This window comes from Lampetra fluviatilis, chromosome 7 (genome assembly GCF_964198595.1).
Source record: "Lampetra fluviatilis chromosome 7, kcLamFluv1.1, whole genome shotgun sequence".
Lineage (NCBI taxonomy): Eukaryota > Metazoa > Chordata > Hyperoartia > Petromyzontiformes > Petromyzontidae > Lampetra > Lampetra fluviatilis.
In genome coordinates, this window is record NC_136281.1 from 5,281,978 (window position 1) to 5,296,729 (window position 14,752).

The window sequence follows — 14,752 nt, forward strand, 5'->3', positions numbered from 1 at the left end:
CTTTCCTCAAACATTTGCACCCATCATCATCACGATCCATGGGCAGACAGCCCGTTGGTGTCCTCTGCACGTTTCGTTATTTGTCTCCATTTGTCTCTGCCTTGTGCCAATATACTCGTAGCCATTGAAATATTCACCGGCATGTGATTGTATTGGGATTTGAAACAATTTAATTCCAGAATTAGTTATTTTTTGTCTTGTTTTGTGTCGTCTCCTATTTGTATTATGGGTCTTGCATTTTTTGTTGTTGTTCAGTCTCAGTTGTTTTGTAAGGGTAAAGTTATTTCAATATAACGTTTGCATATTGTTCATATGTACAGGATAATAATTGATCAGATTATCCTGTAAATGTATGATTTGATGCATCCATCGTGCATGTCCGAAATTATTTTCATTCATGAATCTATGAATTGTTATATACGATCTTAATATTAATTTTGTAGTGGACTATATGTTTAACCTGCGAGGCGCTTTATTTATAAAGCAAGATATGAATATTGTAACTTAAGTGATTGCACGTGTCTAACAATAATGGTAAATTGAGACCGCCAAGGCCAAAAGGCGGCGCAGGCCTTTCGGATGAATATCAAAATTAGATCAAGGCAGTGATAAGCTTTCCAGCATGTGGCGTCTCATGCTCGTGGTGCAGTGCATGTTTGGCGTAGTGCCCTGCACATATTTATTCTGCGAGCATCAACACAAACGTTTATATGCAAATACACACATGTTATGTTGCAACCTACGTTGTGTTAATTTAAAAAAACCCATACATGCAAATACTTGCCAAAATGCGAATCACTCCAAGTTGTTACATGCCCAAAAGCAAGCACAGGAAGAGATGTGATTCATGACTTCATCTTGTGTGCACGAAAACAAGAGAATGTAAACAAGTCTTGGAGTTGGGAGAGTAACTCAGATGAGGTAGGAAATAATTATTTATTTACAGTAGCTAATCCATGCTCTTGAAAATTGTGCAGTGTGTACGTGTGTGAAGGGTTGTTTAAAGGTTTTGTTGACAAAATGCTCAAAAAGTCGAATTGCCCCTAATGCTGTAGAGTATGTATATTGAAACTCCCACTTTTATGTTACTAATCATTAATAGACCGATTACTTTCATGTTAGGAGTGGCTTAAGTTGAATAAATTAATGAATGCGAGCTTTTCCTTACCTCGATTTTTTTCCTTATAAAAAAACGTTTGACTGCCCTTTCTCAATTTTTTTTATTATACCAGATGTGTGCTGCTGTGATTTCCTATTCACATTCTGTTGTGTTTTTTTTTATATGAGTCACAAAATGTAGTCATTACGTTGTTAGTCATCGCTGTTTTATTTATTATTTCACAGTGCACAAATCACATTGCCCCTGCCAACATAAAACGCCTAAATTTATATGCATACTGTACGACATTTATTTTGTTTATCATGTTGCAATTCGGCCTTTTTGTAGTTGTGTCTTCTGGCAGTCTGCCAACAGTTATATTTTTGTATACTAACCCAAACATACATTTCTTCCAGTGAACCTAAATTTGGTCAACGCAGGGTTTCTGTTTCGTTAAAGCATCACTGCAAGCTAAACGAAATGCCTCCACTTCCCTGCCCAGGATTTGGTTGAAGTGACCCGTATAAGGGCATAACACGTCCAGCCAATCCTCAAAGTTCTGAGGCTCTTGTGGATTAATCATAAAAAATAATCTCTAATCTCTTTGATGGGTGGATGAATGTGCTTGTTAGGATTGGCTTTGCACGTCCCAATGAATAGACCTCTTGTTCACTAAACTGTGAGGGCCTCTGCCTAATTTATTTTAAGCACTTTTATCAACTAAGCACTGTCAGTCATGAGGAAAATAAGATTGTAATAATATCTGATACCAAAATTGATACGTACTATTAATTGTTTAAAACTTAGGACAATTTATGCTGAATATTTCAGGAAAACCATGGCCTATTGGCCTGTAGACTTAATAGAAAATCTGCGTTCGCAACGGACTGTTTCCACATTATATAGGCAAGTCATATATAGAGTTGTATAAAGTCGTAAAATTAAGATGAGTATCACTAAGATTGGTTGCTCATTTATGTCTGCGACGGAGTTACTGCCGTGACCATCACAAACGCCATTTTGTTTTTATGCTGTTTGTCAAACTAATGTTTAAAGAAACCAAGACTATATGAGCATATTGGCGCGTGTGCTGTCTTTATCCTTGAAATGTATTTTGAAATGTGATTGTATTAATCCACGAAACACTGTTAATGCGTTAAAACATTTGTTTAGTGGTCCATATTTACTTTACAAACGTTTCTGTTAACTTTACCTAAGTCAATGATGTTGTCACTCTCAGTAATTAAATGGGAAATTATTGGAAAATGTTGAGTTTACAACGGACCTTTTTTGCATTGTATAAAAATTCATGGAGAGTTGTATAAAGTCATAAACTTGCTATTTTAAAAAGTCCATATAACCTCACTGGATGTGGAATAATTCATGTGAACGTAGTACTGGCATTCTGATTTATGTAATGCCACGGGTCACCTAATCTAACATTTGTGACATTTGGTGGGGTTGTTGCTGGTACTTAACCGTTTATTTTAATTAGTTATTAATTTGTGTTTAGTTATGCATTGTCTTATTGCCTGGTGCTGAAGGTTGGCTTACCTGACATGATTAAAATATATATCAAGGGCACTCATCAGAATATGCTTTAATTGATGTTCAAGTTAAGAATGTGATCGTTAAAAAAATGGCAAAAACTCCTTTGTCCCCATACTTAATGAGCATTTAGTTGCGCTAATCTCTGTTAGTGGCCTCAGAGTCGATGGTTGAAATTCACATTCCTTTGTTTGGGACCAAGTCTCTCCATAGAAGAACCACTTTTGACTTGTCACAAAGTGGCTTCAAAATTACGAAAGGTGGTAACTGAACAATTTTGGAGCATTTTAGTTATGACAGGACTGTACTTACTTGTGAAGCCCTCACTCACTTTGTACATGTAGAGTGTAGTTTATACAAGTAAGTGTAATAACGCATTGATTCAATAACATTGAGTTTTAAGCTAATACTCTTTGGTTCTTTCGGTAAAGCCACGTAGGTATAAAATAAAATAAATCACGACGTTTCGGGCGCAACACAAGCGTCCGTCATCAGGTGGGAAAGCATGGTCTGCTGCTGATGAGGCAGACTGTTTTAGAAGGTTTGAAATGGGTGTAGCTCAAGGGTCATTAAGAAGTGGCCGGGGCTAGTGATGTTAATGTGAGAAATCGGCATGTAAGATAGGAGGAGAGCGGCCTCCTCGACGAGGGCACGGAAGTGGCTATGTTAATGTGAGAGATTAGCTAATGCTAGATGCATCAAATCGCATGTGTAAGAATCATCATTTTTCTTTATTCATCTTATTAACCTGACACCTGTAGCCACTAGTTTCCGTTATATTCACAAAACAATCAATTCTAATTTCCAGGGGTAGAGGTGAATGGTTTCACTTCTTGTGGCTGATGACATGCTGCAGTTTCATGTTGGTACTTAAAGTGGGGTTGTTATCATTAGTATTTTCTAAGTCCACGTGCTTTAATATTTATATTAGACTTACATTAAGTGTTTGTTACAGCCTCTGGAGACTGTGGTGATTTGCACTTCTGCATTTTCCACTGCTCTTATTTTTCTCCTTGAAAGTTTACAAATTATGAGCTTTGAACAGAGCACACAACCACATCTTTAAACCCAGCCACCACGGTAGGTTTTGGGGGAGGGATAATTGCACATGCCTTCATGATGTCATACGAGTAGATTAATTTAAAAGGGGGGCATGTTTTGGACGTGCAGAGGAGAGGACCACTTGTCTGTGCAGTTCGTGTGGTTTCCCTTGAGGCTAGCAGATGCTTGCAACTTTGAAATCAAGTTCTCGTGTAAACGCGTTTTAAAAATTTATGTACACCACAATGTCAGTTAAATGGGAGCGGGGGAGATGGATGGGGCTTTAACAATGCGTCACAACCGTCACAACTTGTAAACACAGCTTTACAATTGAGACGTAAACGTTTAATAGGAAATTTATTATAAAAGTGCCGTTTAAAAGTTGTTTATACCTGTGTCTGTGCACCACACAAAATATGAAGGTAAAAATGTCGCCTTCATTCTAGACTGCTATACGGTAATTGTATAGCTGGTTTTAGATTTCTGATGGATTGTTCATTCACACTTAACTCTTAGGATTAATAAGTTATGTCAGTCTTGCTGGACAAACACATAATCACAAGCCCAGTCTCGTACAGCCTTCATATTTTGACTTCTCTTCGGAAGAAGAGGCAGTGTTGTATGAAAGGTAGCATTCTTTGTTTTCGTATACAGTATTGTTCATGCTTATGTATAGGTGTAGGTGTGCAGCAAACTCTTAATAGCAATTATTGTACGTGCATATCAACGTTGAGTTCAACTCTGCAAGGTATTTGCTAGTCTGGTGATAAATATTTATATCACTGTTTCCATTTACTTGGTAAAAAGTAATCTTCGAGGCATGGCATGCTGCTGCTAACATGACAAATGCATAGTATGAGTATCAAATTACTCCTTTATGCTAAATGACTTGGCACTTTTTCTCTCGCAGTGATTACTGTTTTCAGTTGTGTAATACATATCCACATCTCAATCTCTTGTGTTGAAAGTCCAGCACGAGCAATAAAGACAATTACACGCACTTTTGACGTCTGGAAATTTGGAATGTTTTTTTACTTTTCCTTAATTCTCTAACACGTTATGACCACATCTGGGTCGTACAATTAAAGGATGAGTGGCCAGACTGTCTTGAAGGATTGAAAACCATTTCAAAATGATGGTTGGTGAGATTTTCCAAACTCATTATTACCTGGAAGTAAAAAAAAAGTACTGAAAAATATTTTCATTGTGCATGACACTAAACATATTTTCAATGACAATGAAGCAGTCTCCGTGTTACTACCGCAAACAGTTGCTGTTATTGAACAGTAAACACCAATATAAATATGCTTGGTTCTTTCGATAAAGTCACGTAGAAGGGAAAAACAATAAAATAATAAAAATAAAACAATACAATGCTCACGACGTTTCGATTGCAACACACGCAGTCATCATCAGGTTTGAAAACCACACGTGACTTTACCGAAATAACCAATAACATGAATCCCTGCTGTCACGAAAGCTTTAAATCGAAAACAAAATAAATGTTTACCATTTTTTGGTAAATCAAGAGATAGGTGCAATCGTGTGCTTTGTGGACATTTTCTAGGGATGACTGGGCACATGCAAACGTTCAGTACGTCAATTCTAGATTTGAAGCTTTCGCGACTGCAAGCATTCATACTCTTAGTTTTTTTCGGTAAAGTCACGAAGCTTGTGTTGCCTCCGAAACGTCGTGATTTATTATTTGATTTCTATTATTTCTTCTATTATTTTTATTATTTATCTTTTAATAAGTTGCATTATTTATTTATTTGTTACCTACGTGACTTTACCGAAAAATCTAACAGTACAATTGAAACTGGGCTCTGCCAGTTCAGTACTGAGTTGTGGCCTAGCTGTGGCCAATTCCATGATGGCCTCTGTATCCCCATTCCAATAGCCATGAGGTTGCATCGGTGGCCCTGGCCCCTTCCGCTCTGTCCCCTCACCCCCACCTCTCCCTAGTCGACCATTTGCAGATGCGTAGAGCAGCAGGTCTGTAAGTGATTTTAAACATTTTTGAGGATAGGAGAGTCTCAAATTTAAAAACAATCTAGAGTTTTACTCTTAAACATTCCACCATGTATTTATAACATTTAACAAAGCCATTTTGATTTAAAGCTTTCGTGACTGCAGGGATTCATATTCTTGGTTCTTGCTTGTGTTGCAGTCGAAACGTGAGAATTGTATTGTTTTTATATCTTTATTATTTTATTATTTCCCTTCTACGTGACTTTACCGAAAGAACCAAGAATATAAAGCCATTGAAGTTGAACCAACTGGATGCCGTGACGCTCCGTCCCGCCTCTGCGCTGAACCTGTGACATCACGACTAATTCTGTGTTCGTCTCGGCTCTGAACATGCATCACCGATCAGGCAGAGAGCGCTGCGCCCAGAAATTTGAGCGTCCATGGGATTTATTCGACCAGGCTGGGTTGCGTTGCAACACAAGCTCTTGAAACCAGCCAGGTGCGAGAATCGTTCCACTGCAGTTCCCACTGGCCGTGGAAACGGTGCGAAAGTGGATAAAGCCGAAATCCACTTTTATTCCCATTTCCTGTTTAGTATTTACTTACAAATGGTGAAAATCCTATTATCTTCACAAGTTATCACCTTGCAGGATGTTATGTCTCCGGAAACATGTTGGGGGTGGGAACAGTGTTTTGCATGTACTGTAGAACCAGACAGGCCAGTACACCAGTGTTGTGAAAGGCAATAAATTAAAGCTTGTTGCGTGTCATATTCTCTTTTTGTCCTCTTCCGTGATTAACCTGATACTCCACCCTAACGCACCATTATTAAACTAAACCCCCCTACCTTTCCATCGTTTAAATTATTTCACTTTGCCCTCTCGGTCTGGGGACTCAAAACGATGTTTTTTTCTTTCTAAAAGGTACCTGAGTAATCCTCAAGTGAGACTGCACTCTGTGCCTCGGCAATGAGCCAGTCTAACCTAAATAATGTAGGGCACAATTGTCTAACAATACCTGTTTGCCATTTTTTTCCCACCAGCCCCCCCCCTCCCTCTTGTTCCAACTGCATCGCCAATTGCTGATCTGTCGATTGTTATGACATTTCCCTTGCTGTAATTGTTCTACAGTGTGTATTGTCCCTCGACTTTGCGTGATAATCATTGTTCAGGATAGTTGTGTGTAATTGGAAATATGAGGGTCAAAGAGCCATATGATGGCCCTCTCGTGATATGTGTAAGTAGAGCATGTGTTTTATTTGAGAGGGCATGTTATGAAAACACCCTTTTCATCATCTCAAACGCACCTACGCACAGCTGAACCTGTACCACATGAATATGAACATATTATAAACAGACATGAAGATATCAAAATAGTTGTTAAAAACTTTTAAAAAGTCAAATGTTTTAAAATTTGCATGAAAGAAACTTGTACTTTTAAAGGTGCGTTTAATCAATTTTTAAATGTTAGGTGTTTAAGACATATTAGAAAAGCATATTTAAACAACAAAAAGTTCACGCAACTTCCTTATTGCACAATGATACAGATCATCTTTATTAAACAGGTGAAATACAATCAATAACAAATCTCTTGCGAGGAAGACCAAGTAGAAACAAATCTGTAACAACCAACACAGGAACGTATGTGGTGTCTACAGGATGAGAAGACAAAATATATCAATATGATTAGTTTATACAATGGGTCCGTATTTCCTTACGTGAAAGCTTTCATTGGGCTAAGTTTAATCACTAATATGTTGGTGTACTCATAAACGTAGCTCGTGGCACACTTGTACAACTGTCTTATTATAACAATGGTCAGACCTCTTAGTGGCATGCAAATCTATCGGCCACACGTATCAACATAATATGACTCGCGCGTTATTTTACACAAACACCATAGTAAAGTTAGGTGGTGGAAGTTTACATTCCAAGAAACACCAGCCTTCATCAATCAGCATTCACCAATGAGTGGAGATCATCGATCACATTTATTGCTCATTGTACGACATTACAAGAGGCGTTTAAACATTATCGAGTATGTAGTTAGCTTTGGCAGATTTGTACAGTTCGTTAAAAAACCTTATACAGTACCTCTTTGACCTATTGGCGTATTGAGTCTGAGCGCACACTCGAATTTACTTTCCAGGAGCCTGAAACGAAGCTAACGATGCCATTTTTGGCTTCCGTCTTGACTTTATGAAATTCCTCCATGGTGGCGGAGAGGAGAGTGAGTGCAGGATTTTGATGGGAGTAAAAACGCTACGTGTCGATGCTGGTGGTGGTGGGGGGGTTCAGCGAATGGGGAGGTAGGAAGCCCTGTGGCTCTGTAGAGGATGGGTGTGGGTCGCTTTGGGGGGGGGGGTTGACCTTGGATTCTGGGCTGGCTTGCAGAGCACACAAGTGCCTGATAAACAAAGCCACGGTGTTTACACAGCTTCGGGTTTTTCCATTGCCCCCACCTTCGTGCTGTGTGGGTCACCTGCTTGCCTGATGGCAGTTAAGCTTTATGTACCGTATCTCTGCCGCATCTGTGGATTGTGTGCGCGTCAGCGTGTCCTGTGTGCTTATGTGTGTATACTGTCCAGTGTCGCATGGGATACCCGATTCGTTCAAGACGCTGACAATGCTTCAAATGTTTTTGTAATCGCAAAAAAATAACGTGCACTTTGCCGTACATGTTTTTATTTACTTTTAAAGTCTGCCTGTAAAGTTTCAGTATTATCTCCTTATATGCATGGGTGTTCTCCAAGGGACTGGTTTCCTCCCATAGGAAAAGAAATGCTCAAAGGAATTGGCATCAATCACATCGCTAGCACGACCATACTATCAAAGTAAGAGAAAACCCAGAGAATCTATAATTGGTTAAATAATGAAATATATGCATTATAAACTTTCCTAAATAATTACAATTTTGAGTGGAGGTATGCTATTTATACAACTTATCATCAAAGTGCGATTACACCGTTTATGATTGCGAGTTTGAATTTAAATTCTGAAATTTTGCCTCCAGCTTGTGTAAACATACGATGTGTTGGAATTTATTAAGCAGCAAATGTTACTTGCCATGTTTAAAGCCTCTCATGCTACATGCCGTTTAGTCTTTCACAATTGTTTACGTGTTTTTGCCTTCATGTTTTATGGGGGGGGGAAATAACCTGCATTTTTTATAAGTACATAAAGTGCTTCTGACAATGCACTAAGCAAATGGTATCACCTATTCGTTGTTTTTTTTGCAGAGGTTTAAAACAAGCATCAACGTTTATAGCTGCAGCTGAAAGGGCGAAACTTTAACTAGGCCTAATTGCATGACAAGATGACGAGGACAAAGTTTGATATTGTGGTATCAATCCTATCCTGTAATCATTGACATTTTGGGTTATTTTTATTTTAAAACTCAGCATTCTCAAGCGGATTGAGAAACTTACGAGCATCAGCATGCTATAAACTTGTTCTGCACAATGGTGCTTTCAGCGCCTGCTATCTCACAGTAACATATTTATCATCTTGCAGCTCGATGTTTTGACCCGCTGGTCTGTGGCTGGATAACAGGCCTCAAATGGTATTATCTACAGCTTCAGTTTCTGCTGACTGACAGGACAACACCGTGATTTGCCCTCATTTGTGTACCCACAGGATGTGGATTACAACTGTCCTGCTAAAATACGTAAACATATTGGGAGTGGAGATTGAGCGAAGTAATTTTGCTCGACAAATAGCTACCTGCTGTGTATGCACAGGGCTTGTATTTTAGATAACAATTGCAATCTGAGTTTGCTTCAGTAATCTACAACCCCATGGTAAGGTTTGAAGAAGTCTTTGTTACTCCTATTATGCTTTTCTGACTGACCAGAACTGCCCTTTGTCCCCCAGGTGGTGCTCACCAATCAGATTACAACGCGGTTCAAAGGTCGATCTGGCTCTCATGCAGTGAATGAAGGTAAAACACGTAAAGAAAATAAAGGCAACGTGAAACCCTCCTGATTATATTATTAAACGCAGAGTCATTTAATTCACCCGCAGTGCATATATTTGTTTCCATTTGCTTGCCAAGTGAATGTTTTGTGTTGTTTTCACGGGGACCCGAGGAGGTTTTTGCGTCACAGTTGGGTTTCCTGCAGGGGCTCGGAAGGGTTTTCTCTGGCACTTGCTTGCGTTTCCGACTATTATCCCCTCACACGCGAACTTTCAGCTACGGGAAGCGTGCTGGTTTGCGCTTGGCATTTCCCAAATGTACACGCAGGCAACACGGATGCACTGAAACACAGTGAAACCAACGCAAGCACTCAATTCAAACAGACTTGTGACTATACATGTACTGTATACACATTCATGCTGACACCCTTTAAAATTGGAAATGCTGACATTGCATGTATAGTTTCTAAAAATAACTACAAGCTAAAGGCATATGGTATTTGTACATATAATTATATTTAGAAAAATATTTCTAAATACACTCAGAAAAGTCACAGTGACTGTGGTAATAAGGTGAGGCAACACGTGTCAGAATAAAATGAAGCGGCAAATGTGTGCGTGTACATTCAAGGGGGTTTGGGGCCGTGGTGGCGAGATGTTAACTACCTCGCCTGGTATACAGGTGGTTGTGGGTTCGATCCCGACCCTGACGCCTGTATATTTGGAGTTTGCGTGTTCTCCCCGTGGTCGCGTGGAGTTTTATCCGGGTCCTCCGGTTTTTCCCTTCACATTCAGAAACATGCTTTTAGAGTATTTGGATGTTATAAATTTCAACGTGATAAGACACTTTTGTTGAGCTATCATTTGTGGCCAGATGGATTCTGAAAAAGAGCTTTTTAGCTCAGTGGGCCTTACCTGGTAAGATAAAACATAATTTTAAGAGTTTAGTTTAGGTTGGAGGTCTTTGAGACCTCAAGTTTCCTTTGCTCTGGTGACTAGGGTGGCAATGTATGCCCATATGGTCATGTGCAGTTGGATGAAATAACATTACGAAAAATCATACATATTTTTTGAGCTTAGACACTGTACAACTACATTTCACTGGTCTGGCCAGCTAATGTACCTCGTGAGCCAACCAGGCAGTCAAAATGTATTGTCTTCTTCCCCCGGTCAAAAATACGCATGATGCCAATTATAGTTGAACACAATTTGATGGATTTAAGTAAAATGCGTTAATCTCACTTGTGAATGTGCACGTCAATCATATAGCTGCGGTTACCTCTGTCGGGATGCATCGCAGCCTGCGTTTTGGGCCACACACTGTTGGTTACTGCAGGGTTTGACCCACAATCTTTGACCAAAGGGCCTGTTGACTCACGGAGCAGACACAATATGGAGGGGCAGCCCCAAAACAAACACTCTGGCACAACTGACGATAACGAGCGCCTTCAATGTAGTTGGTTCAGATTGTGTATTCGCACCTGTGTTATAAACTTTGCTTGTTAAGTTGTTTACCAAATGCCCAAAGATATCTAATACGAACTTGTTTGAACTGAACTAAGCCCTTGCCTAAAACATCAATGTATTTCACGGGAAGAAACCTCTCTTTCCACAGTGACAAAGGGAATTAGCCGAGAAAAACCCCTTCGTCTATTTGATTTGTCACTGTGTGACATTTGCATAGTCTGGGCTGCGGGCTGTCAACAAAGACAAATCCAACGTGGGAATGAACCACGAAACAAAAAGAATATGAATCCTGTATATTATCATGCCCCAGAGGCAGTCCTGTATTTCACGGAGATGCAAGCAACCATCTATGACACGTAACATGGCGTCTTGTCCGTGTAGCTGGCGAGAAGGAGATGTCTGGCGACGGCTATGTGACTGCAGCCCTGGGCAACACGTGGAGTCACTGTGTGAACACTCGACTCATCCTGCAATACCTGGACGCGCGGCGCAGGCAGGTGATGACAACCGTGACGTCGCAGGCCTTCCTAGCCGCTGTGTGTCAAACGTCTTGTGAACACCAAAACATGAAATCGAACACAAAGTATTTAATGAAGAAAGTGAAACGGCCTCACTGTGTAATGGGGTGCAGCGAAAACTGTTATGGAGTACAGCACACTTGCCAACTCTAAGCCAATGTGTAATTATAAAAAACTAGCCAACCCTAAGACTAACCACACTAGCCAACCAGCCCCTACCACTCACCATATCTCTGGCCCTAACCTGAATCCTGGTATCACCTCATCACCTCACTTTTCACTTTTGGTGTTCACCTTCCATCTATTATTCTGCATTAAATACTGTCCATGTGTTTATTATGTACATAACCAGAGGGCATAATTAATTATTGTAAATCTCAAGAGATGTTTATTCATAACTCAGAATGAGGAGTTAGGGTTTTGCATAGTCATACCTTATTTTAACAATATTAAACAGCTCATTGGATCATCATGTTCTAGTTCTTGCAGCTTTGCCCAACCCCTACATCCCATTCAATTGGTTTATTGCATCACCTCCACTGCGGGCATATAACACCACGTCTTATTATAATATAGTAATAATACATATTAATGACACACACACGTATTTAAAGCCACTGCTGAACTAATGTATTTTATCTAGTATGCTTGAGCATACATAAATTTTTAATGGTAATTATTGTCAAAGAGAAAAACATGTTTTTTGTAATTATTTGGTGATGCTGCATTGGCAGTGGTGCACAAATACAATTAACGTACCTATTGTTAGTAGTATATATACTAGTATACGACATTAGGTCATCGACTCCTTTGATACCGTAATAAATTAATTTAACGGTGATATATTGCATATGCCATGAATAGTATGTTTCCAGCATCATATTTCATTAAAATGTTAATCAAATTACATATTACCATTTGGATTTCTTGAAACCTGGGCATAAAGCTTAGGGTTAGTGATGTTATTGTGCATATGGCTGCTGTGTGCATACATCTTCACAGCGCGTTTTCTGAAGCAGAATTAAGTAGCATTCACTACTGGGCGAAACAGTTCTTATGCAGCTTACATGGCTGCCTTTTTAAAAAAACATTTTCCAATAAAAAATAGTCTCCTTTAATAACAAGACATCCTGAGCTGGCTTCTGCAGTCTCAGCTGATGTGGATCAGGCTTGCTGTGTGATTGTTATTGTTTTTACTGACTAAAAGGAGAGACTTTCAGACAGAAAAACATTTTTCCACTCTTCTCACTCCTTGCCCCCCTCAAGGCTGACAACTGAATAAACACACTGATGAGAACCACCTGTGTTGCTGGTAGGCATGGGTGCAACATCTTCCAGTGTTACATTGGTGAAATATATGTCTTTTAAAAGCATTTGTGAAGCCCACTGGGGTGATAGTCGCACAGTCGTAAGGGTATTGTTTATGACGAAAAGTAAAACTACTGTAGCCACCTTTTAAAGGTAAAGCAGAATCGATGCAGGATTTCATGGCCTTGCTTCATTCACAGTTTTTTCAAGAAACAAGTCACATGACCAAAGCTAATTCATGTATTGAATTTGTGACTCATTGTACCTGGCTTGGGCACGAGTCATTCCTGAATATATTTCAAGCAACGCTGTGGTACGGGGGTGCACTGATGGCCAGCTTAACATTTTTGCGAATGAAAAATATTTCCGCAAATATTTGCACGTAAAGATCCAATAAAAATTCACGTTTTCTGTCATGGTGCAATGTGGCACAAGGATGCTGACACACGTCCAAAAATGGTGCCCCTAAGGAGAGGGGTCTGTGGTATAAATACAGCGGAGAGGGGACAATGTTTCACAGGTTGATGGTCTGTGTTGACACATCACGGGATTAGGGAAAAATGGAGTAAAACAATGATTACAAGTGTGAGTGCGGGGCATGGTTAGAGGGTGTTGTACGGATGTCCCAGGCAACGTAGGAAAGTGCAGCCACCACCAATGGTATTCATGTTCTGACTCTCTTAATCAGTGTGTCCTTAACGGCGGTAGTGTTTTAGTTGTTTCCGGGCAATTGTTGAATTAAGTTAAATTGTGTGCATACTGTACACACGTTTCACTTTTGGTAACCTGAGAAATTTATATTTTTTGGAAGGGTAATGTTTCTGCATATAAATAAACATAGGCTTGTGTTACATTGCGCGCAAGAGTTGGTATACTTCCAGCAATTTATGGACCATGATAGACTCCATTGTATACATTACTGCTAATTCGACGTGCAAAATGTACATTCGTAACAAGGGAAGACGGCAATAAAGCAATACAGCGCTTAGATAACCTTATCAAACAAGGTAATGGGTAACAGCCTTGACTTGTATACAAGACTTTGTCACCCTATACCCCCTCGCAACGCGCACACCGCGCTCGCAAGAGAAGAACGTGGGTGACTTTCGGCCATCCCTTTTTATTAACGGAGAGAAATAATGCCGTGGATACGTTGCGTAATCACCGAATAATACTAAAAGCAACCTGCCATCTGCGGGCACACGCGAGCGGAGAGGCGGGTTTATTCTCCCGAATGGGCCCGGCTCCAGAGCTCGGCCGTTGAGAGCAGTTGGGCCGCCTGGAGCCACATGGGCTCAACAACAATGGGTTGCTTCCCCATCCCCCTCCTAACCAGCCTCCACCACCACCCCCCCATCCGCAGGTCTCCACCCACACGTGGGTTTTTTTATCCACTTTCCCGCCAATTTCCAGCTCCGGCTCGTGTGAATTTTGACCCCCCGATTGTCAGTTATCCTTGACCCAGAATTTGCATGAATTCTCAAAGGCTGTCAACTTCAAAACATCTCCCGGTTTTGTTTGAGAGCAGATGAGCAAGTAGGTATTATTCGTGCCGGTAATCATTTTAAAACAACTGGAAATGTAACACCCGTTATTAGTTACAATGAATAGCCGATTACAGTTGTTTGAAGAGTATTAAGTGTTAATGCAATTATCTTTTTGCCTATGTACGTGTCTGTGTTTGTGATAAAAACAAGACATTGTTAGCCCATATTCTTAGGTTTTTTCGGTAAAGTCACGTAGGTAAAACATCAAAATTAATGAAAATAAAATAAAAACAAAAATCACGACGTTTCGGAGGCAACACAAGTCTCCGTCATCACTTGATGCAGCTAATTCGGCTGTGACGGTCCCACCTGATGACGGAGACTTGTGTTGCCTCCGAA

The 14,752-nt window shown here is 40.0% G+C and overlaps 1 protein-coding gene across 5 annotated transcripts in view; it reads left to right on the top strand.

The window, feature by feature from the left end:
* Positions 1 to 14,752, top strand: part of RAD51B (RAD51 paralog B) — a 70,844-nt gene that overhangs the window by 42,210 nt on the left and 13,882 nt on the right. For 4 of the 5 annotated variants that reach the window (XM_078857926.1, XM_078857925.1, XM_078857927.1 and 1 more), the window contains 2 exons: positions 9,532 to 9,598; positions 11,422 to 11,537. In XM_078857926.1, the coding sequence (XP_078714052.1) occupies positions 9,532 to 9,598; positions 11,422 to 11,537 (183 nt within the window). The remainder of the gene's footprint in view (positions 1 to 9,531; positions 9,599 to 11,421; positions 11,538 to 14,752) is intronic. The other variant, XR_013637000.1, reaches the window with a different exon arrangement.